Raw genomic sequence first — 21,857 nt, 5'->3', positions numbered from 1 at the left:
GCTGGCTCTCCCTCTCCTGGGGCTGAGGAGGAAACTGAGGGCTCGCCCCGGTGGCTTCCCAGGCGCCGGGGACGTGCGTGTGCAGACCTCAATGCCAGGTATCCCCTCTTGAGATTCCCTGGCTGGTCCCAGCCTTTGGCCTAAGTTTGGGCCTAAATGGCCCAGGCCTCAGTTTTCCCATCTGTTCAATGGGAGGAGATGGGTGAAGAGATCCCTGGGTTTCCTGTTCCCGTCCCTCGGAGGAGGTGGTTGGGTCCTACTCAGGACCAGTCCACTGCCCTCCTGGCTCTGTTCCCAGGAAGAGGGGGATTGCCCTCCCTGCTGAGACCGTGGAGGAGCTGCAGGACATCATCGGCCTGGACAAGCCCGCCAGCCTCCCATTTTTCCTGGCCAAGTTTGACTACTACATGCCTGTCATCGCGTGAGTCACCCCCCGCCCCGGGCCCTGGGTGACCATACCTGTCCCCTGCAGCCTGCGCCTTCCCCAGTTCTGTTTCTCATCCTTGTGTGTACTTGTGTGAATCTCTTCCTACCTTTGAGCCTTGAGTTTTCCCTTCTGGAAAGTGGGTATAATGTACTGATGTTTCTTCAACTTCTATAGCAAAGTGACAGAGGGCGAGGCCAAGAGCTCAGATCCTAGTGTCTGATCCTTTCACGAGATAACTGGGACACTGGGGAAATGTACCCTCTCTGGGCTTCTGTGCTCTTATCTAGACCATGGGGCTCGCAATCCCATCTACCTTCTAGGGCTGCGGTTTGGAATGGACACAGTACTGTCCTCAGCAAGCCCCCTGTTACAATGAAGATAATTGCTACCTTTATGGATAACCAGGCACTGGTGGTTTTTTTAAATTAATTTTTTAAATGTTTACTTAGTTTTGAGAGACAGACAGAGTACAAGCAGGGGAGGGGCAGAGAGAGAGGGAGACACAGAATCTGAAACAGGCTTCCAGGCTCTGAGCTTTCAGCACAGAGCCCAACGCGGGGCTTGAACTCCTGAACCACGAGATCATGACCTGTGTAGAAGTCGGATGTTTAACCGCCTGAGTCACCCAGGCGCCTCTAGGCACTGGTATTCTTATGTTACCTTTCATTTAAGAGCAGAGTCTTGGGGCGCCTGGGTGGCTCAGTTGGTTAAGCATCCAACTTCAGCTCAGGTCATATCTCATGGTTCGTGGGTTCGAGCCCCATGTCGGGTTCTGTCTGATAGCTCAGAGCCTGGAGCCTGCTTCAGATTCTGTGTCTCCCTCTTGCTCTGACCCTCCCCTGCTCGCTCGCTCTCTCTCTCAGAAATAAATAAAAACATTTAAAAAGAAATAAGAGCAGAGTCTCTTCGATGTGAGCAGCTCACACAACTGTACTTTCTGTGGTTGTTGACAGTCCTGCGGGGAGGACCCACTCGTTTGCAGAGGAGGAAACGAAGGCTCGGGAAGTATAGGGGTGTGGCCAGGACCACACAGCTGCAAGGGGTGAAGTCCAGGTTCTCCCCCTGATGCCACCTTGAGCCTCCTGGCCTGAGACAGAGTTTCCCAGGGCTGGTGAGAGTCAAGCCTTGCAATCTGTGCTGTCAGAGCTCCGGAAGGGCAAGAGGCAAATGGACTGGGAGCAGTTAGGGAAAGCTGCCTGGAGGAGGAAGTATGGCGCAAGCTTTGGGATCAACAGGGTGTGATGTCGTCCAGAGGGCTGGACCTGAGGAAAAGTTTGGGCCTTGTAGTGAGTATGGGTTGTCGGAGGGCCAGTGAAGAAAGTATGTGAGGCAGATGGAGGCTGTTGGCTAGATTAGTGTCAGGACAAGTCTGAGGAGTTCTGGGGGAGGAAGATGTGGGCTGAGGCTGCTTGCTGGAAGCTTCTGGAGTCGGCCTGGAAAACACCGGCTGTCCCCATCTCTGGCCTTGTAGGCAGATACACTAGTGCACATGCCCCTCCCTGCAGGCACCTGCCTTATCTCCCCGGACACCCCCACATTGGAACACCCACACAGGGGGAGCTCCCGACGGGCTGAGACACCTCTCCCCCACGGAGAGGGGGAGCCCTTACCCTTTTGCTCACTTCTCTCCTGCCACATTGGCCTCTTGGCACCTTGGACAGCAAGCACACTCCTAATCTCAGGTCCTTTGTGCATGCTGTTCCCCCTGCCTGGAATGCTGTTCCCATATCTACTGTAGCAGGCTTGCTCACCTCCTCCTCTGGTCTGCTCCAGTGTTACTTTCTCAGTGAGGCCTTCCCTGCCCACACTGCTGAAAATCACAGTCCCCCTCCCCTGGTTTGCGTGTATCCGTAGAATATTTCACCATCTGACCTAACGTAGATTTTATTTTTTAATTTTTTAAAAAGTTTTATTTGAGAGAGAAGGAGAGCTTGAGCAGGGGAGGGGAGGGGAGAGGGGGAGAGAGAATCCCAAGCAGGCTCCATGCTCAGCCCCAGCTGACCTGGGGCTAGCTTAATGCCACCGCCGTGAGATCCTGACCTGGGCTGATATCAAGAGTCAGATGCTTAAGGGACTGAGCCACCCAGGCGCCCCCTACTGTAGATTTTATATTTTGTTTATTTACTTGCCTCTCTTGCTCAACTGCAGGGCACTGCGGGGACAGGGATTTTATCTACCTTGTTTGCTGTATCCCCGGGGCCTCGGAGTGTGCTGGTCACAGTGGGGACTGAATGCGTTTTGCAGCTGTGAGGGGGGCAGATCTGGCACCGTCTTCCTGGGAGGCCAGCGCCCCTGCAGCAGGTCTGAGGTCCCAGACACAGGCTTGGCCCCTGCCCCCCAGGGAAGGCAGGAGCTGCCCCCCACCTCATACTTGAAGGCATGGTACCCTTTTCCTGGGAGTTGGCTGACTTTCCCAAGGCACTTCCCTCACACATTCTTTACTCTAGTAACCATTTTCTGTTTTCACTCTTCATGGTGGAAACTTCCAGTTAGGCACTGTCCATTGTCACTTGATCAATACTTAGAGTGGCCCTGGCAGGTAATATGTGCCTTGCGGCTAGAGCCAGCACCCAAATAAGCACTAAAATACTTTAAGCATCTGTCTGTTCTGTGCCAAGCACTAGCCCAGGTGAGTTTTATGTGTTAACATATCTGTCTTCACGATCACATTTGACGTAGGCATCAGGGTGACTCACCAGAGTCCTGCAAGAGGTAAGCGTGGAGCCAAGATTCAAGTCTCCCCCACCCCAGGGTACCCTCTGGATTTGTCCATCTGTGTCCTTTCCTCTCTCCTCTTAAAAAATTAAAAAAAAAATGTTTATTTTTGAGAAAGACAGAGTATGGGGGTGGGCAGAGAGAAAGGGAGAGAGAGAGACACAGAATCAGAAGCAGGATCCAGGATTTGAGCTGTTCAGCACAGAGCTTGATGCGGGGATTGAACTCATGAACCGTGAGATCATGACCTGAGCCGAAGTTGGATGCTTATCCATCTGAGCCACCCAGCCGCCGCCCCGCCGCCGCCCCTCTTCTCTCTTCTTCGTTTTACTGGGGTATAACTGATCAATAGAAATTATATGCATTTGAGGTGTTTTGATGTATCTCTCCATTGTGAAATGATCATCACAGGCAAGCTAACTTAACATACCATCACTGTGGTTAGTTACCTTTTGCTGTTTAAAAGACATTTCTTTCAATTTTGATTTATTTTTGAGACCTAGAGCATGAGCAGGGAAGGGACGAGGGGGGAGCGGGGACAGAATCTTGACGTGGGGCTTGAACCCATGAACTGGGCAATCATGACCTGAGCCGAAATCGAACGCTTAACTGACTGAGCCACGCAGGTGCCCCCCTTTTTCTTTCTTTTCTTTTTCTGTGGTGGGAACACTTACGATCTACCCTCCTAGCAAATCTCAAGTGTGTGATACGGCGTGGTTAACTATGGTCACCGTGCCGTACGTTGGGTCTCCAGAACGGACTCATCTTGTGGATCTGAAACTTTGTACCTTTTGCTCAGCAGCCCTCAGTTTCCCCTTTCCCTGCTCAACCTGCCCCTGGCAACTACTGTGGTACCTCCTGCTTTTAGGAGTTGGACTATTTTAGATTCCACATGTAAGTGAGATCATGCAGTATTTGTCTTTCTGCATCTGGCTTATGTCACTTAGCATAATGTTCTCCCAGCTTCATCCAGGTTGCAAATGGCAGAATTTCCTTAAGGCTAAACGGTAGTTCACTGTGTGTGTGTGTATGTGTGTGTGGCGTGTGTGTGTGGCGTGTGTGGTATGTGTTTATCCATTCACTTGTCTGTGGACCTTGACGTTGTAACAGTGTCTTCACTACTGTAAATAACGATCTCGGTGAGATCATGACTTCATTTCCTTTGGATAAATATCCAGAAGGGGGATTGCCAGATCATACGATAGCTTTATTTTCAATTTCTCAAGGAGCCTCTGCACGGTTTTCCACAGTAGCCGCGCAAATTTGCCTTGCCTTCCTGCCGGCTGTGCCCCAGGGTCCCCTCTTCCCCGCCATCACTTTCATTGTAGCCGTCCTAATGAGATGTGAGGGGGGAGGTTGTAGTTTTGATTTGCATTTCCCTGACAATTAGTGATGCTGAACACCTTTTTCATAAAACTGTTGGCTGCGTGTAGGTCTTTTGAGAAAGGTTTACTCCGGTCCTTTGCCCATTTAAAAAAAAATCAGATCATTTGGTGTTTTTGCTGTTAATTTGTGGAAGTCCCTTATGCACGTTGATAGCGGCCCCGTATCAGGTAGGATTTTGCAGTCCTTTTCTTCCACTCTGTAGGTGGCCCGTTCACCCTGTGGAAGGCTCTCCTTGCTGTGTGCTTTTGAGTTTGACGCAATCCCGCTGGTCATTGTGCTCGTTGCCTCTGTGTGTGTGTGTGTGTGTGTGTGTGTGTGCGCGTGCGCGCGCGCGTTTTTATTTCTCTGCCCTGCTGACCTGTGTCCATCACCCAGCAAACATTTGTGTGGCCACTACATCCTCGGCTCTGTCCTGGACTGAGGAGGGGTCCCGGTCCTGACAAGACCGATGGCGGGACTCTGGTCGGTGGAGGCTGCGTTCCTGCAGGGGGGTGAGAATTGGTAAAGAAACCATGGGATAAGTAACATCAAGTTGGGGGGGAGGGGAGGTAAGAGCCGCGGGGGGTAAAGGCCGGGGGAACACGTAGAGCATCTCAGAGGAGCCCTTTTAAAGTGGGTCAGGGAAGGGCTCTCTGAGGAGGCACCGGGCTGGAGCTGGGGTCTAAATGGAGAGGAGCACAGGACGATCCAGGGGAAGAGCCAGGCAGGCCGGGGGTGCTGCAAACAGAGCCCCGATATGGGAATAAGCTTGACTGTTGGACAGAAGGCAGGCTGTGGTGGCCTCATGGGATGGGGGAGAATGTAGGTCTAGGGAGAGGGACGGGCCAGAGTGTACAGGCCTTGTGGGACTGAGATCTCGTTCTAGGTTCAGACTGGAGGAGCACGGTGGTTTGAGTCACATTTTTAACAGACTGCTCTAGCCGCTGTGTGGAAAGCAGTGTTACAGGAGCAAGCTGCAGGCAGGGAGGCCGGGGAGAGGAGCTGGTTAGAACCTGGGTGGAGGGGGCAAGAATCGGCATGTGGTTTGGAGGTCGAGCTGACCGGACCTGCCATGCTTCTGGGATCTTCTCGAGCAGATACCCAGGGCTGGGGGCTGGGGGCTAGGTGGGGGTTTGATCTGCCAGGGGATGGGGACAGCCTTGTTGCCTCTAGAGCTCCTAAGGGACTTGGGGAAGGTTGTCCCCAACGCTTCTCTTCTCTTCCCAGGGGCTCCCGTGAGGCCATCAAAAGGATCGCCTATGAGTTTGTCGAGATGAAGGCCAAGGAGGGCGTGGTGTATGTGGAGGTGCGTTACAGCCCGCACCTGCTGGCCAACGCTAAAGTGGAGCCGATCCCCTGGGGCCAGGCAGAGTGAGTGACCACCTGGAGGGGCCGTTCCCAGGCGTCGGTGGGATGGGCCAACCTGCGACTCGGGGGCAGGCTGGTGGGAGCCCCTGACCTAATCTTGCGCCCCGCCCCCCCGTACCCCCAGTCCTGTCTCTGGCCTCAGAAAGTTATGGTCCCGTCCTTAACTCTGTCACAAGAGACCTTCCCAGCCCTCACCTGGGCCGGCTGGCTGGTTTGCTTGTTTATTTACCATCAGAAACCGTGTGTGGCTGTGTCTTGCCTCCTTTGTCCCGGACACAGGCCCACAGCCTAGAAACAAGATCCCTTGTCCAGGGACTTCTAGATGTCCCGTTCTAGCCCTGTGGGCCCATTCCTGCCCCTCTGCCTGGGCCTCTAAGTGGCATTACCCTGCCCCCTTGCCCCTTTAGCTACAGCTGTAACACGGGCGGCCGAGTGGGAATCCGAGTAGGCGGACTTAGCGGTGCCCCACATCCGCAGGGACGGCCGTGTCTGACAGGCACCCCCCACCCCGCACACACCTTCCAGCCTGGAAGTGCCTCCAGCGCCGGCAGTGCGCTGGCCCAGGGCTTGGGGCCACGTCTTCCTCCCCAGAGGCGGTGGGTTCCTAGGGGCCGGAGCTGCTTCTTGAAGCCTCTTTTCTCCCCCCACCCACCCTGTCCCCCACGTCCCAGTCCCAGGGCTGTGTCCTCTAGACCTTTGTCTCTGCCCCGTCCCTACTCTTCTCCCCACACAGAGGGGACGTCACCCCCGATGATGTGGTGGCTCTGGTGAACCAGGGCCTGCAGGAGGGAGAGCGAGACTTTGGGGTGAAGGCGCGGTCTATCCTGTGCTGCATGCGCCACCAGCCCGGTGAGTGTGCCCTCAGCCCTGCCCCGGGCTGCCCCTCTGACCCCGGCCCCCACCTCCCAGCCTGGCCCTGGAGCCACACCCTCTGCCCCCAGCCCCATGGCATTCATTGAGCCCCTCAGCAGGACCTTTGGGCTTCGCACTCAGAACTCTTGGCAATAGAGGGAGGCCGGGCCTGACAGCCACGCGACCTGCAGGAAGCACAAAACCAGAGGAACCTGAACAGTAGAAAAAAATCGAAGCCAGGTTCCATGTCAGTGACTTGCGTGTGTTTTCTCTGACCTGTGTAGCAGCCCGTGAGGCGGGTCTGCCGTTGTCTCCCTTCTGACAGATGAGGACACTGTCGCTCCTCAGTCAGGAAGGCAGAAAGCCCACGTGGGAACACAGGGGCGTCTGGTGCCAAAACCTGTGACTGTTCATCCGTTTTTAAACCCCTCATGATGCCTTGATTGGTTAAGAGGACGGAGTATGTTAGCAGTACACTCAGCAATGCTAGTGTGGGTTCTGTTTTGAGCTTCAGTGTTAAAACGTGGGAGCCTCCATCTCCTCATGTGCTAAGTGAGGCTGAGCACACCCCCGCCCCCTTGAGGGCTGTGCTGGGGATCAAGTGAAAAACGGCCAGCCAGACCCTGCCCTCGGCACTTTCCACCCCGGGCCTTGCCTCGGGCCTGTGCGACAGCGGCTGGCATCTCTGAGAGCAGAGGAAACCAGGCCTTGGATGGAGGAGTTGGCTGAAGGTCATGTGCTTAGGCCCTGGCAGGCAGGATCTGAAGACGAGACCTGTGCCCCCGCCCCACCACTGGCTTCATGCTGGGGGATGGTAAGCAGGGGGGCCTCCCCTTGGTGCTGCCATCAGAGACCGGGGGACATCTTGCCCACAGACTGGTCCCTGGAGGTGGTGCAGCTGTGTAAGAAGTACCGGCATCAGACGGTGGTGGCCATTGACCTGGCTGGAGACGAGACCATCCAAGGGAGCAGCCTCTTCCCAGGACACATGGAGGCCTACGAGGTGGGTCCTGCGGGAAGGTGGGGAGGGCGGTGCCGGGTCAGCACCGGGAGCTTGCTTCCACCCAGGAGGGGGAGGTCACAGGGACTGGCACGTGTGAGGCCTCCACAGTCCCCAGGTCTATCTTAGTTGGGTCTCCGGTGCTAGAAATAGAGAATTTGGTATAATCAGAAGAGTCCCGGGTGCCTGGGTGGCTCAGTCGGTTAAGCGTCCGACTTCGGCTCAGGTCATGATCTCACAGTTTGTGGGTTTGAGCCCCGCATTGGGCTCTGTGCTGACAGCTCAGAGCCTGGAGCCTGTTTCAGATTCCGTATCCCCCTCTCTCTCTGACCCTCCCCGCTCACGCTGTCTCTCTCTCTCAGAAGTAAATTAAAAAACATTAAAAAAAAATTAAAAAAACAAACAGAAGTGTGTTGGTGTTGGTACTCCCTTGGTGTTGGGAGTACTCGTGTGAGCCTGTCTCTGCCTGTACCTTACTGTGTGAACTTGGGTGAGACTGCCCCTTCTCTGGGCTTCTGTTTCTGCTGTTGGGACGATGGAGTTAGAGCAAACACCTTGAAGCCTGATGACACACTTCCCGTGGATGAGGCAGGGGCTTTAGAGAGGGGGCTCTGGAGTCTCACCTCCCAGATTCAGAGCTTGGCTCCCCACTTCCTGGCTGTTTGATCATCATCCTGTTACTTTCCTGGGCATGTTTGTCTTTTTGTAAAACAGGTATTCTAATACTTGTGGATGTTAGGTAACGTATGCAAACCATTTCATACGGTGACAGACACTTAGTAACTGTCTGATCAAGGGTAGCTACCACTTAGATTATGATTCCACAAACAAACCCCCCGACTTCCCCATCTTGAAGCAGGCCAGCCGACCGGCCATAGTTCAAGGGTGCCAAAACTCAGACCCAAAGTGTGGTGAAGGCCGGGCCTCCTGGGGCCCTCCCCCAGGCTACCTGTGACCGGCTCTTGCCCTTCCAGGAGGCAGTGAGGAGCGGGATTCACCGCACCGTCCACGCAGGCGAGGTGGGCTCCGCAGAGGTGGTGAGACAGGTGAGAAGTCCGGGCTGGCGCGGGGCCCTTCTCCCTGCTTCCTCCCCACCGGATACTGGGCTCCACTCCGCCTCTCCGCAGGCTGTGGACACGCTTAAGACGGAGAGGGTGGGACACGGCTACCACACGCTGGAGGACGAGGCCCTTTATGCCCGGCTGTGGCGTGAAAACCTGCACTTTGAGGTGAGTGGCCAGGGGGCGGGGTCGGCGTGGCAGGAGTGGGCAGCGGGTGTCAAAGCTGCCAGGGCAGAGCTCACGGGACTCGGCAACTGGGAGGCCGGCATGGCTGTGGCAAGACCGGTGTCCGAACAGGGGGCTTTTGGGCCTGGGGCAAGCATGGCCTGGGGGCACCCGTGCCAGCCCCACCCACCTGCTCTTCCAGGTCTGCCCCTGGTCCAGCTACCTCACAGGCGCCTGGAAGTCAGAAACGGAGCACCCGGTGGTTCGGTGAGGCCCAGGCCCTGGGGCCCATTCGGGTTTGAACAGGAAAGTCGAGGGTGAGAGGGAAGTGCAGGGGCTGGGCACTGTCCCCGCAGAGCCTCTGGACAGGAAATCGCTTTGAGGCCTCGGGGAGCAGATGGTGCCGTCTTCGTCTTGTGGAAGGGGAGCCCCAGGCGCAGGTGTGCTGTAACAGGCTGAGGAAGCCCTGCTCCTGGATGGCGGACCTGGGGCCCCCTCAGTCCTGCCGCCACACGGCACAGTGTTCCGCTGCCTCCAGGTTGGACGGGTGCTTCCACACTCTAGAGTCAGCCTCCGAGGCATGAGGAGTCTTGCAGCTCACACGGTCCCTTCTCCTGGCACCTCTGGGTGTTCCCTCAAGTNTTGGGGGTCTGGCCCAACCCACCCTGCTCCCAACCCACCCTGCTCCCAACCCACCATCTAACCAGAGGCCTTGGCCCTTCTTCCCGCTGTCCTGTGACTGCACCCTGGGGGTGGCATCAGGCCTCAGGAGGGCAAAGCCACCTTTCCCTGACATAGGAGAAGGCGGCAAGAGCTTGGGGCGACCGTGGTCAGGCCAGCACTGGTCTGTCTGCCAAGCTTAAGAGGAGGAGGAGTTTGGGCTGTGATCGGACTACTAGGGAGTGTGAGGTCCCGTCAGGATGGTGGAGCACGCGGTACCTGCCCAGCGTCCCAGTGTGGGCTCTTGGAGGCACCAGGGGTACACAGCCTAGGGGCTGAAGAAGGGTTCACGAGTCAGCTACACAGATCTGGTGGCTGGAGAAGTGACAGCCTCAGGAGGCCTAGGAGAGAATGCAGGGTAGTAACATTTAAGGGACAGAAGAGACTGGTACAAGGCGAGCCAAAAGTGTGGTACCCGGGAAATCAAAAGGCTTTTAAGACCAGTCAACAGTGCAAAATTGTGCTGGGTAAGAGGCAGGAAAGGCCTGGGGTTATAGACGGTGAGCTGGGATTGTGCCAGGAGCCCTTTCCGTGCGGTGCTGGGTCAAGAGTTGATCCCAGGGCGATTGAGGGTGAACAGGTGGAGTCCAGACGGCTCCCCCGAGTGCAGGCTGTGAAGATGAAGGCTCCAGAGGGTGCCGCTTGCTGGGCCTCCTTGCTTTCCAGGCCGTTCCTAGATCACAGACTGAGCCCTTGATTTTAGGGGCTGTGACACCCCAAGTCTGTCCCCGCAGGAGTGTCCCTGGCCGCGCACGTACCCCACCTGTCTCAAATTTCTTCAGCTTCCCCCGCACATCACGGAGTCCTCTAGTGCCACTTCAGGGACACTGAACCTCATGGTCTCTGCTCTGGCACTTGCGGCCATGTGACCTTGGACATGTCCTCCTCTGCTGAGCTTAATCGATTGCCCGTGTTCATTGAAGAGGTTGGCCCGTCACTAGATTGCCCAGGGCTTCCTTCCGTGTCTCTGGTTTCATATGATCTGCCATTCTACCTGTTCTTCTTCTGCCTTTGCCCCGCTCTGGCCTGGTCGGATGGTTTGCGTCTTGAGTTGCTGGTTATGTGGCATTACACACGTCGCCTGAGCTCTCTTTCTCTGTACAGCGAGCAGCTCTTTCAGGTCTAAAGGTGCTGCAAGGCTCAAGGGAGGGTGAAAGCCAACGTGTGGTGACTGTTCACTCAAGTATAAGGAGGCTCTTCCCTCTCCCCTCACCCCTGTATCCAGGTTCAAGCGTGACCAGGCTAACTACTCGCTCAACACAGATGACCCACTCATCTTCAAGTCCACCCTGGAAACCGATTACCAAATGACCAAACAGAACATGGGCTTTACCGAGGAGGAGTTCAAGAGACTGGTGAGTGGGCGTGAGCCCTGGTGGCCTTGACTCTTGGCCCTGGCAGTGTGGGAGGCCTGCAGGTCTTGGCCAGGGCCCAGAACCTCTGGAGATGAGGAGTGAGTTTGCCTGCACAGGCGGAGACAAGCCAGACCTAGAGTTAGGTGCCCTCTGTGAAGAAGACCTCAGGCTGGCATGCTGACCTAGTACCAGGTTTTTTAGCCTTTGCCTGGGTCGCATGCCTGCAAAGAATCTGGTAAAAGCTGTCCACTCTCTCCCTGGAACAGTGTGTGTACACATTTCAGGCCATTCACAGATCCCAGGCTGAGCCCTTGATTTTAGGGGCTGTGACACCCCAAGTCTGTCCCCGCAGGAGTGTCCCTGGCCGCGCACGTACCCCACCTGTCTCAAATTTCTTCAGCTTCCCCCGCACATCACGGAGTCCTCTAGTGCCACTTCAGGGACACTGAACCTCATGGTCTCTGCTCTGGCACTTGCGGCCATGACCTTGGACATGTCCTTCTCTGAGTTTAATCGATTGCCATGTTCACTGAAGAGGTCGGCCCGTCACTAGATTGCCAGGGCTTCCTTCAGTACTCTCTGGGTTCAGATCATCCACCATTTTGGTCCTCCTAGAACATCAATGCGGCAAAGTCCAGTTTCCTCCCCGAAGATGAGAAGCAGCAGCTTCTTGATCTGCTCTATACAGCCTATGGGCTGCCACCTTCGGCTGCTGCAGGTATGTTCCTGGCTGAGCTTCTGGGCCATTGACCGGCCCTGGCTGTAGCCTGGCTTTCTGTGGGATTTCCTACAAGAAGCACCCCATTCCTCTCCTGGGTGGCGCCAGGAATATGTGCGGAACTCCCTGGCTACAAGGCTTTAGCTGATGGCGCTGCTCACCAGATCAGCTTACTTTCGGTAGAATGCGGTTTTGAGGTTGGTCTCAGGGGAGAGTGTCTTGAAGTACAGCCCCAAAGGTCTTGGCAACTTGGGTTGTCACCATGGCTGCCTAAAGCGAAGGGCAGGGGAGCTGGGCCTTGGTCTTAGCTCTGTTCTGCTTTAACTGTGCAACCTTGGTAAAGCATTCTCTTGCTTGAAGCCTCAGTCTCCTCATCTGAAGAAAGGGGTTCCTCTCTGGCTCTGATGTTCTGGGGTTTTTGTTGTTTTTTTTTTTTTACATCCTGGGTACTAGCAGGTGCCTAACCTTTCTGTCTCTGGCCTGGGAAGCAGGGCAGCATCCCTGAAGACATCATAGCCACCTCTCCAAGCCCTCACCCCGTGGATGGAACCTCCTTCAGGGTGAACGACACTCACCTTTACTCCTTCAAGGAAGACCAGGATGCCCATAGTCAGCCACTGCTGCCTTGGAGCCCATGTGCCTGTTTCTGTACACGTGAATGCTTCAGCACGCTGCAGCTCTCTGACTATGGACCAGAGTCTGGGTGAATCTGAAACCTTCCTATGGTGACTCATGCTGAAAATCTGGTGCTCAATAAAGAAGCCAATGGCTAGTGTTGTGCAGCGTCGTGGTCTTGGGCGGAGTGAGAACAGAAGGAGCCTGTGGGTTCCCAGGCTCGGGCAGCCTGCTCAGCAGCAGGATCCTGAGATTCTGGTGGGCGCTGTGAAGGGAAAGCTGGCGCTTCTGATGCTGGGGGGCAAAGCGGGAGCCTTACATAGCCTGCCCTCCCTCGGGAAGCAAGCAGGCTTCTCTTGAAGAGCTATGTGCTTAAATGTGACCTCTTAGCCCCCTCCCACTGTAGGTTTCAAGGGCTGGGCCTGCCCATCTGGGTGAGCTGTGGACTGGGGTGAGTGAGAGGGACAGATGGTAGAAGACTCATCAGGCACCAGGCTAGGAGAATGCTGGCCTCTGCGGAATACCAGCATCTTCTCAGGTACACCCTTCCGTGGAACCCCGGGGCAGGGAGAGAGATCCCAGCTAACCTGGGGAAGCCTGGTCCACCCCTGCTTTTGCTGTTTAAAGGAGAAATAATCTTAAACCAGTCACACAAATCATCAGCATTTATTTCTTGGGTCCTAGGTGCCACTTATGTTGGTAGAAAGGGCAAAGAGTTGGTCAGTTTTGAGCACAAAACCCCTTCCCTAGAAATGGGTCCGGGAGGCTCCAGGAGGGGCCGTGGAGCTGCACAGATGGTCAGTTTAGCTTAGAGTGCCTCCCCCACCCTCCCAAAAAGTCAGCTCCCTTCTCTCTGCTGAAAAGAGGTTTAAAGTTTTTAAAAAGTTTAAAAGTGTTTAAAAAAAGGGTTATGAAGGTCTTGACTCCAAAGGTTGGGCTTGGAGGAGGCGGGGCAGAGCTGGGCTGTGGTTGCCGCCCAGACCACCTACGGAGGCGCATTCCTGGGGGTGCAGCTCACCCAGGTGCCCACTGAATAAATAATGCCCCGCAGCTACAGGGTTGTGAGAGAGTGCCCGGGCACGGTGAGGAGGTGCTGGGCGAGTGGAGGGTGCGGGGGGCAGAGGAGGGGTAAGGTTTTCCCAGGGCAGGGGCCACGGCGGCCTCCGGGGGTGCCGCTTCACTCTGGCTTGGCTTGCCTGGTACAGGGGCTCAGAGAAGAGGCTGCCAGGCCAATGCCAGGGGTCCCTGTCAAGGTGGGGACAGCAGGTCTCTCTTCCTCCCTTCATGGGCAAAGTCAGACTCAAGACGAGGTGGTCCCATCGCTACTCTCGGGCGGCTTGCTGGCTTCCTTGTCTGGGGTGCCCGCCTCTGTCTGTCCTTCTGAGAGAAAAGAAGCAAACACAAACGTAAAGCACAGAAGGCCTTTAGAAAGGATGCAGCTGAAGTGGGAACAGTGGGTGAGGCCTGGGGTGCAGGATAGGAACTGGATTAAGGGTGGTGGTGGCCCGAGACCTTTAGCCTGCCCTCTAACAAGTTAACATTTACAAAGAAAAGGCAGGTGGTGGTATAATTAAGGTCAGTGAAAGGCCAGGCTCGGGCATGACTGGTACGCGAGCCTCAGTGAAGGGCTGCTGAGGGTCAGGAGGTCCGTGTGGGTTCTCCAAAAGGAGGAGGCGAATGTGAAGTCCCAGCACGGAACAGGTGCTCAGTGAGCGGTAGCTGTTCTTTGAAGACAGAGAAGGGGCAGGGCACGGGCTGGCTCAGGGGCATACCCGGGTGAGGCTGCTTCACGGTGCTGTGTCCTTACGAGACCAGCCCCACCTCCCAACAGGGCCTCTGTCTTTGCATCCTTAGACTAATCCCTCACTAAGGAGAACCACCCCAACCTGTCCTGAGCTCCAGAGGCTGGAGCACCCACACAGTCTGGAGATTATGATTAGGGTCATGATCTAGTGAGAAAAGCAGGCTTGAAGACTGATTTGCTAGAGAGAAGCAGTGGAGGGAGCCAATGTCTCTTCTGCCGAATTTAACTTCTGCCACAAAGCAGTGCTCTCCCACGTGGCAGTCTGAGCAGGTGGTGGGAGCCAGCAGTGCAGCCAGGACGTGGAAGTCTGGGGCTGGCCCCCACCACTACCCCTGTCCTGGTTGGTACCTGTAGCGAAAGCTTGGGCCCAGAGGGTCCTTCTGCCCCTCCGGAAGCCTGATAAACTAGTCTGCACTTAGGGCAAATTTCCCAGGTTGTGATGCCCGATTTGACCCTGAGCTTCCTGCCCTGGCGAGCAGGAACATTCTCGTTAGATTCCCCAGTCATCACTCTTAACATTTCTTTGCTGTGGGACCTCAGGGGATTCACTTAAAGTGAAGATGGTGACACCTCTACCTGTGCGTGACCGAGGTGTAGGGTCACAGGGGTCATCTGGCACATGGGAATGTCTTCACCCAGCGGTAACCCTTCTTCTGTGCCAGTCCCAGCTCTCTCTTGCCTGGGGGAGAAGGTTCTTGAGCACATTCTTCACCAATCAGTATTCTTGGGACTCCTTGGGGTCAGTTTCAGGGCAGAATTTGAAAATGTTTCACGGTCAGAAACTGCTGGGCACTGTATTCCTCTCCTCGTGTCTTGTCTATTGTTTCTCAATGTCATCATTAGGCAAAGGAAGGAAACGTCTTCCCCACTGAAGACAGGAAAGGCAAAGGCTTGTGTATGACGTTTAGGGAATATTAACACCAACAGGCCACAGGCTTGGGAAGGCCGGTGGCTGGGCCTTCAGGACGGGCCAAGGCCATACCTTCCCGTCCATCCAGCTGGGGTATCTGTCGCCTGGGCTGTTCTAAGTAAACAGATTCTAAGCTGGGCCCACTGGTCAGAATCTTTGTAGGCCCAGTCCCTCAGTGAGTCTGGGGGTCTGAGCACAGCCTGCAGGGCTTACTGGAAGGTTCGTCAGCTAGGCTGGCCGACACTTCAGCATGACTGCTTCGCTTCCTTGCATTGAACAGTTCCTTCTGCAGGTCCCCCTTTTAAATGTCTGCCACCCTGGCAGGCAAATGTCCTAGACCTAGAGGACCCAGATACTTCAAGGAGTCCAAATTAGAGGAAACAGGTATGATAAGGGTCCATGGATGGGTGCTTACTACTCCAGAGGTAGAAGGAGACAGAAAAGTGTTGACTAGAGCTGAGGATAGGGATGCAGAAGCTGTGAGCACGCCCCCTGGCTGGCTGTCCACTGTGGGAGCGGGGCGTGTTGGCCAGTCAACAGCCACTGGCTGTGCAACCTCTCCCACCTGCCAAATGCCACCATGTACCATGTACTTGAGACACCGATCCAGGTGGGAGAGAAAAGGCACAGTGCTAAGTGGGGTTATGGAGGTGGCTGGGAACAGAGGTGTCACCTCTGGCTTGAGGCTATCAGGGAAGGCTTCTCAGCAGAGCAGTCTGGGTCTCTAAGAGCGAGCGAGGTGAGCCAGGTGAGGGGAGGGCAGGATGTTAAGGCCCATGGGGGCTGTTGAGAAATAGATGTGCCTTCCTCTGGCGCAGAGGCAGCAGGCTGAGGTGAGCTGTGAGGAGTGTGGGCCACAGGACAGGGAGAGGGGTGTGGGGTATGCGTCCTTGCGCAGGGTACTGTTCTAACAGTGTTAACTTGCTGGTGACCCTGAGCAAGCTGCCCAGCTTCTTGGGCCTACAGGTCCATCCATAACAGGAGTGGACATGTGAGTCCATGTCCCCACAGTCAGTTCTGTAGTCCATGGTCCCTTCTGGCCAACAAGCACCAAGGGCTCTGGACTGAAGGCTACACAGGAGAAAGTAAGAGGGTAGCCCTCTGGGACAGCTCTGTGGGAGATCACGGAGCCCGACAGTTGCACTTTGCTGTAGGAGGGGATGTGGTACAGACACTGGCTCCATGGAACTTTGGGGACAGGGAGGACAGGGCTCTACCCAGTGCGGGAGGGTCAGGGAAGGCTGGCCAGAGGAAGGTGCCAGGACTGACGAGCGGACTGAGCAGAGGTGAGGCCATGAGGACAGGGAGGGAAAGGATGGCCCTGGGCACTGCGGGGTTTGGCAGCTGGCTTGCTCCCGTTCCCACTCATTCACACAGCCTGTGGTCCCTGGCGCCTGCTGGGCACCAGCAGAAGAGAAGGGCCCTGCTCTCCCAGAGCTCACATTTAAACACATGAAACCCCATCAGAGTGACAAAGGTCAGTGACTGAGGAGGGGCAGTCACTGTCTGGGCAAGTATCTCTGAGTCCAGCCCGAGGGGGGAGACGGCAACCCCAGGCCTGGACGGGAAGGCTCCAGTAGAGGAAACTGACACAGAAGGCTCTGTACAGGACACCCTGACAGAAACAGGCCAATGGTGGGTATGGCCGGAGGACAGAAGGTGAAGGGAGAGGAGCTCCCGGTGAGAGCCCAGAGGCAGGGCAGGGTCTGACCCCACAGAGGGCCCTGTAACGTGAGGGGCGTGCAGGAGGGGACAGGATGGTCTGAGTGAGTCTGGCTGGCAGCTGGCCGGCAGGGAGGCTGTGGGACTGGGCGGGAAGCCAAGGGACCCGGGCTGCGTCTGGGAGAACTGACAGGCCCTGTGGACGGAAGGCAGCGAGGAAAGGGAGGAGCCCCGGATGCCTGGCCAGAGAGTCCTCATGGCTCGAGATGCGTGGGGGTCTGATTTAGAGTGAGTGGGCGGTCTAGGACTTGGAGGACAGCCCCGGGGCCCAAAAGAGGGACTCTTGTGAGCAGGGGATGCGGAAGACGCCAGGTTCTGACCTGCCCCCTGGAGCGTCAGCTCGCCCATGTCTCCAGCCAGCTTCCTCACGCTCACAGCCTCCGAGTCCCCCTGGATGTCAGGGACCGCGTTCCGACGGCCGGTCCGGTCACAGGAGATGAAGTCCGAGTAGGAGGACTCGACCTCCATCACGCCTGTCGCATCGCTCTTCAGGCCTGTGGGCAAAGGGACAGGAGCAGAGGTGAGGCTGGGTCCATCCTACAGGGAAGACCCCGCTCCTGTCCCCAGCGTGGATCGCTGTTGACAAAGTGAGTTTCTGCCTTGATCACCGAAGACAAAACAGCACAGAGAAGTATGAAGAACAAAATAAATCACCCATAATTTCCTACCCAGAAAACCACTAGCACCAGTTTAATGAAGAACATCCTTTGTCTTTCCTCTGAAGTTACTGATAAACGTCTAGCACTGGCTGGATGCCGCAGATGAATCCACGAACAACAAGTCAGCCATGTGCCTGCCCTCTAGGAGCCTACAACCTGCTGGGGCCCACAGCAAACTGCCTAGGTCACCCAAGGAACTCTCTGGGTGCTCAGGGCCTCCAGGGAGAAGGCAGGGTGCTGGAGTGACTACCAGGGTCTAACCAAGGCTGGGCATCAGGAAGTGACGTTTTAGATGAGCGCCAGGGAAGAACAGGCGTTCTCTGGCTAAGNGGGGAGGGGAGGGGAGGGAGGGGTGGAAGAACTGTAAGAGCCACAGATTTAGCTATGCTGGGCAAGGGGCAGTGACCCCAAGGATGCTGCTGAGCTGGGCCAGGGCCAGATCTTCTGCAACTTGACAACTCGAGTTTTGGCCAGGCCACCTAAGCTCAGATCTGCATTTTCAAAGATGCCTCTGGCATCTGGGTTGAGCAGGGCCCAGATGTGGGCAAGTGGGGGCTCCTGCAGAGGGTCAGGTGTGAGGAGACAGTCAGTGGAGGCAGGAGGTGGTGCAGATTCTAGATGTAATTTGGAGGTTCAATCAATAGGATCTGGCATCTGAATGGTGGAGAAGTGAGTTTTCGGACATGACTAAGCAGACAAAAAAATGTGGCTTACTGAGATGAACAGCACAGAAGGAATATTTGGGGGCATGATGGTGGGGTAAAGACTAAGTTCTATTTGACCACACCAACTTGGAGAGGCCTGTGAGCCCTTAAAGGGGAGATGTAGCGTAGATAAATAGAGGTAGGGGGCTGGAACTCAGAAGAGGGATGGGGGGTGGCATGCGGAAGAAAGACAAGAAATTAGGAGTGACTGTGATTAAGAGTTCTGGTCGTTGATAATACAGCTTAGAGAGAGAAGAGAACCACATATATAAAGAGCCACATATGTTTTTAAAAATTGGGGGATCAGGGGCGCCTGGGTGGCTTAGTCGGTTAAAGCGTCCGACTTTCGCTTAAGTCATGATCTCGCGGTTCGTGGGTTCGAGCCCCGTGTCGGGCTCTGTGCTGACTGCCAGCTCAGAGCCTGGAGCCTGTTTCAGTCTGTGACTCCCTCTCTCTCTGACCCTCCCCTGCTCACGCTGTCTCTCTCTCTCTCCTAGAAATAAATAAAACATTTAAAAAAAAATTGGGGGATCATACCATGTATTTTATAGCTTACTGTAGAACATGTCATTAAGGTTCTCTCTAGGTGAGTTTTGCACATGGGTCCTTGGATGTACCAAGATTTGATCAGTCCTTTAGAACTGAACATGGAAGTATTTCCAATATTCTACCATTATAGACAGTACAAGGTCTTTATGTAAATCTGTGCCTAGCTCTCGTTATTTCCTTAGAGTACATTTCTAGAAGCAGAACTGCTGGGCTAAAGGGAAGGGTGAGATGATTTTTAAGCCACATTGTTTAGACACATTTCCAACTTGCCTTTGTGAAGAACATAGGTATTTATGACAATAAAAAATGGAGAAAACTCAAATTCTGTACTATTCCTATTTATATTCCCACACACAGCACTATAAGATTGTCCATTTATCTGCACCCTTGCCAACAATCAGTTTTATTATATAAAAAAATGTTCATCTGCTAGGGGGACAGGAGTATCTCTCACTGAGCACTTCTGAGTTTCTAAAGGAAATCAAATCCTACCAGATGGACCTGTGCTGATATATATATATATAGCAAGGTTTCTGAGATAAACTGTTAACTGCAAAATAACACCTAACATAGAAACTAGTTTCTGTAGGGAAGGAACAAATACAAGGAAAAAAGAAACATACCTTATCAAGTGTGGCTCTTTGTAACTAAGAGGAACTTCTAAGACTGTATGTTTGTGATTGCAGAAGTTCTTATCAGTCCAAGTTACCCTGTGATGCTTTCATTAGGTAACTGACATTGGCAGAAGGTGCCTCGGGTGGGCTCGGAAGTGCCGAGGGGGAGGGTGGGCTGCCAGTGTGGAGGGCTGACCCCACGTCTCCCCACAACACCTAGCTCAGAAGAGACTGCTAAAGAATAGAGCAGGGGCACTCAGAATGCTCAATCCCTTTCCCTGCCTCTGTTCCCCCATCTGTAAAATAAAGGCAGGCCCAGATCCCACCTAAGGCAATACCGCCAAGATCCAGCAGAGGGTGTGTTCACACTACTTTTCTCGGTTGCCTAGAGAGAAGTTGCCCCAGTGCTTGGTCTTCGCAAAAAACACACCACCACGAACTCTCCGAAGCCCCACAAGAGGTTCCTTCTGCAGGTCACAGAAACTTCACGCCTGCACTCTCCCTCTTGGGAAATGGCTCAAGGCTACAGAACAGGGGAATGGCCTGTTGTGATAACAGTAATAACAATAAAATTTATGACCATTCTAACAATAACAATAAAGGTTAACAGTTACCAAGTTACTCTTTCCATAGTCATTTACTAAACTGCCACAACAGCCCTATGAGGTCAGTGAGCTGAGTTTATAACCATGACTCAGAAAGTCTTAGACCCAAAGCTCATCCTCCATGTTACATCTGCATCCGAGGGGAAGGGACAGACCCTGCGCAGGCCACACCATGCCCCCAAGCTCTGTATCCTCAACTTTTCTCCAACTAGAAGGTCAGCTCCATGAGAACAGGGATTTCACCACGCCAGATGGAAAGGCCTGACCCTGGCAACTGGGCCAATACGCTCTGTGCTCCACCCTGAGATTCTCAACCAGTGCCTGGCAGAGTATGCGCTCAATAAATCCTTCTCAAATTTGTATCTACCTATCATCCCTCTATCTCTCCCTGTCGGCGGGAATGATAAAAGTGACTCGGCGGAACTGCTGGGAAAGGCCTCGGTCCACTGTAGCCTAGTGCAATGTTCTTGTCCAGTATCTCCAGAATCTGATACCACTGTGGATGGAGTTACAAGCTGCATCTAAAAGGCCAGCTTCCTGATGGGATAGACACCCTAGGGCTTTGGCTCCTGCCCTTGCCTGACTGACCTTACCAGCTGCCTGAGGCGGGGAGCTGATCCTTCTGGCTCAGAGAGGGAAGTGTGCCAAGCGCAAAGCCCAATCCTGGAAAACAGCAACCCAGCCAGCACGCTGCGGCCGCCCCTGCCCCATCCTCGTTCCCTTGGGGAAGAGGGATTCCAAAGCCACTACAGGGTTTAGTCTGGGGAGCCCCCGGAGCCACAGCACAAGTACACAATTCCATTTTTCTTCAACATTTGAATTCTTGCTCCCTGCTCTTTATAGTCAACAGCAATGGGGAAACAAATCCTTAAGAGTTGGGAACTGCGTCAGAAAATGGTCCTTATCAGACTGCTTATGATAGTATAAACCACCAGAACGTCTCTGGAGAGTGATCTGATAAGAAGCATCAAGAAACCTCAACTTTTGGGCGCCTGGGTGGCTCACTCGGTTAAGTGTCCGACTCTTAATTCGGCTCAGATCGTGAGGTCACTGTGAGACAGAGCCTTGAGGAGGGCTCTGCGCTGATAGCGCCTGCTTGGGATTCTCCTTCTGCACCTCTTCCCCTTGCGTGCTCTCTCTCAAAAATAAACTTAAAAAAAAAAAAAAAGAAAAAGAAACCACATTTTTTTGTATCCTTGAGCAACTAAGCTCATAATTGTTTTAAGAAAAAATCTAAGTTGTAAATGCAGATAAATGTACAAAGATGTTCATTATGGTATTTATTTATAATAGTCAAAAACGAAGACACTAAAATGAGCTCCTATGTGGACAACAGAGAAACATATACAATTATTTAATTTATAGCCAAATGAAATACACTTCAGGCATTAAAATGTTTGTGAGTACTTTTAGGAGACATGATAAAATGTTCACAGCTGTTAAAGAAAAAATTTTATCACATATTTAAATTATGATTTAAAATGTGTTTTTATATTTTTCATAGTGAAAACATTCGCTTTATTTTTAAATTGTTCCTTTTCTGAATGTGTGTGCATGTAGTATAAAACTCAAAAAGGACATGCACCAAAAAAAAATAAAATACTAGGAATACACTTAACCAAGGAGGTGAAAGCCCTGTACTCTGAAAATTAGAAAATACTGAGGAAGGTAACTGAAGGTGGCACAAATGAAAAGACATTTCATGGTCACAGACTGGAAGAACGAACACTGTTAAAATGCCCCAGACCACCCAAAGCCAAAGCCATCTACAGATTCAGTGTAATCCCGGTCAAAATACCAACAGCATTTTTCACAGAACTCAAATAATACTAAATACTACATGATACGAAAATTTATATGGAACGAACAGAAGACACCAAACAGGTAAAGCAATCTTACGAACAAAACTGGAGGTGTCACAAACCCAGA

At 53.8% G+C, this 21,857-nt stretch overlaps 2 protein-coding genes across 5 annotated transcripts in view; one reads left to right on the top strand and one right to left on the bottom strand.

Annotated features, from left to right (window-relative positions):
• The first annotated feature begins 327 nt into the window (after positions 1-327).
• Positions 328-12,528, top strand: ADA (adenosine deaminase). The gene is made up of 9 exons (XM_077765283.1): positions 328-421; positions 5,735-5,878; positions 7,603-7,730; positions 8,702-8,773; positions 8,855-8,956; positions 9,156-9,220; positions 10,899-11,028; positions 11,644-11,746; positions 12,235-12,528. Exons 2-9 carry the CDS (start codon positions 5,806-5,808, stop codon positions 12,249-12,251), a joined length of 690 nt encoding a protein of 229 aa, XP_077621409.1. The 5' UTR covers positions 328-421; positions 5,735-5,805; the 3' UTR covers positions 12,252-12,528.
• A 480-nt stretch (positions 12,529-13,008) lies between these two features.
• Positions 13,009-21,857, bottom strand: part of PKIG (cAMP-dependent protein kinase inhibitor gamma) — an 89,878-nt gene continuing 81,029 nt past the window's right edge. For 3 of the 4 annotated variants that reach the window (XM_077765273.1, XM_077765275.1, XM_077765274.1), the window contains 2 exons: positions 17,118-17,291; positions 13,009-13,741 (listed from right to left, as the gene is read on the bottom strand). In XM_077765273.1, the coding sequence (XP_077621399.1) occupies positions 13,662-13,741; positions 17,118-17,265 (228 nt within the window). In that variant the 5' untranslated portion in view covers positions 17,266-17,291 and the 3' untranslated portion in view covers positions 13,009-13,661. The remainder of the gene's footprint in view (positions 13,742-17,117; positions 17,292-21,857) is intronic. The other variant, XM_077765276.1, reaches the window with a different exon arrangement.

Source organism: Crocuta crocuta, unplaced genomic scaffold (genome assembly GCF_008692635.1).
Source record: "Crocuta crocuta isolate KB4526 unplaced genomic scaffold, BGI_CrCroc_1.0 scaffold477, whole genome shotgun sequence".
Lineage (NCBI taxonomy): Eukaryota > Metazoa > Chordata > Mammalia > Carnivora > Hyaenidae > Crocuta > Crocuta crocuta.
Note: the sequence above shows the minus strand (reverse complement) of the source record. Positions and strands in the feature narration are given on the sequence as shown.

What these genes read in the sequence shown, in the direction of transcription:
- ADA (XM_077765283.1), top strand. Translation starts at nt 5,806, where the DNA reads ATGTGGAGGTGCGTTACAGCCCGCACCTGCTGGCCAACGCTAAAGTGG. An exon ending in GACACATGGAGGCCTACGAG is followed by an intron (nt 7,731 to 8,701) that starts GTGGGTCCTGCG and finishes TTGCCCTTCCAG; the next exon opens with GAGGCAGTGAGGAGCGGGAT. An exon ending in GTGAAAACCTGCACTTTGAG is followed by an intron (nt 8,957 to 9,155) that starts GTGAGTGGCCAG and finishes CTGCTCTTCCAG; the next exon opens with GTCTGCCCCTGGTCCAGCTA.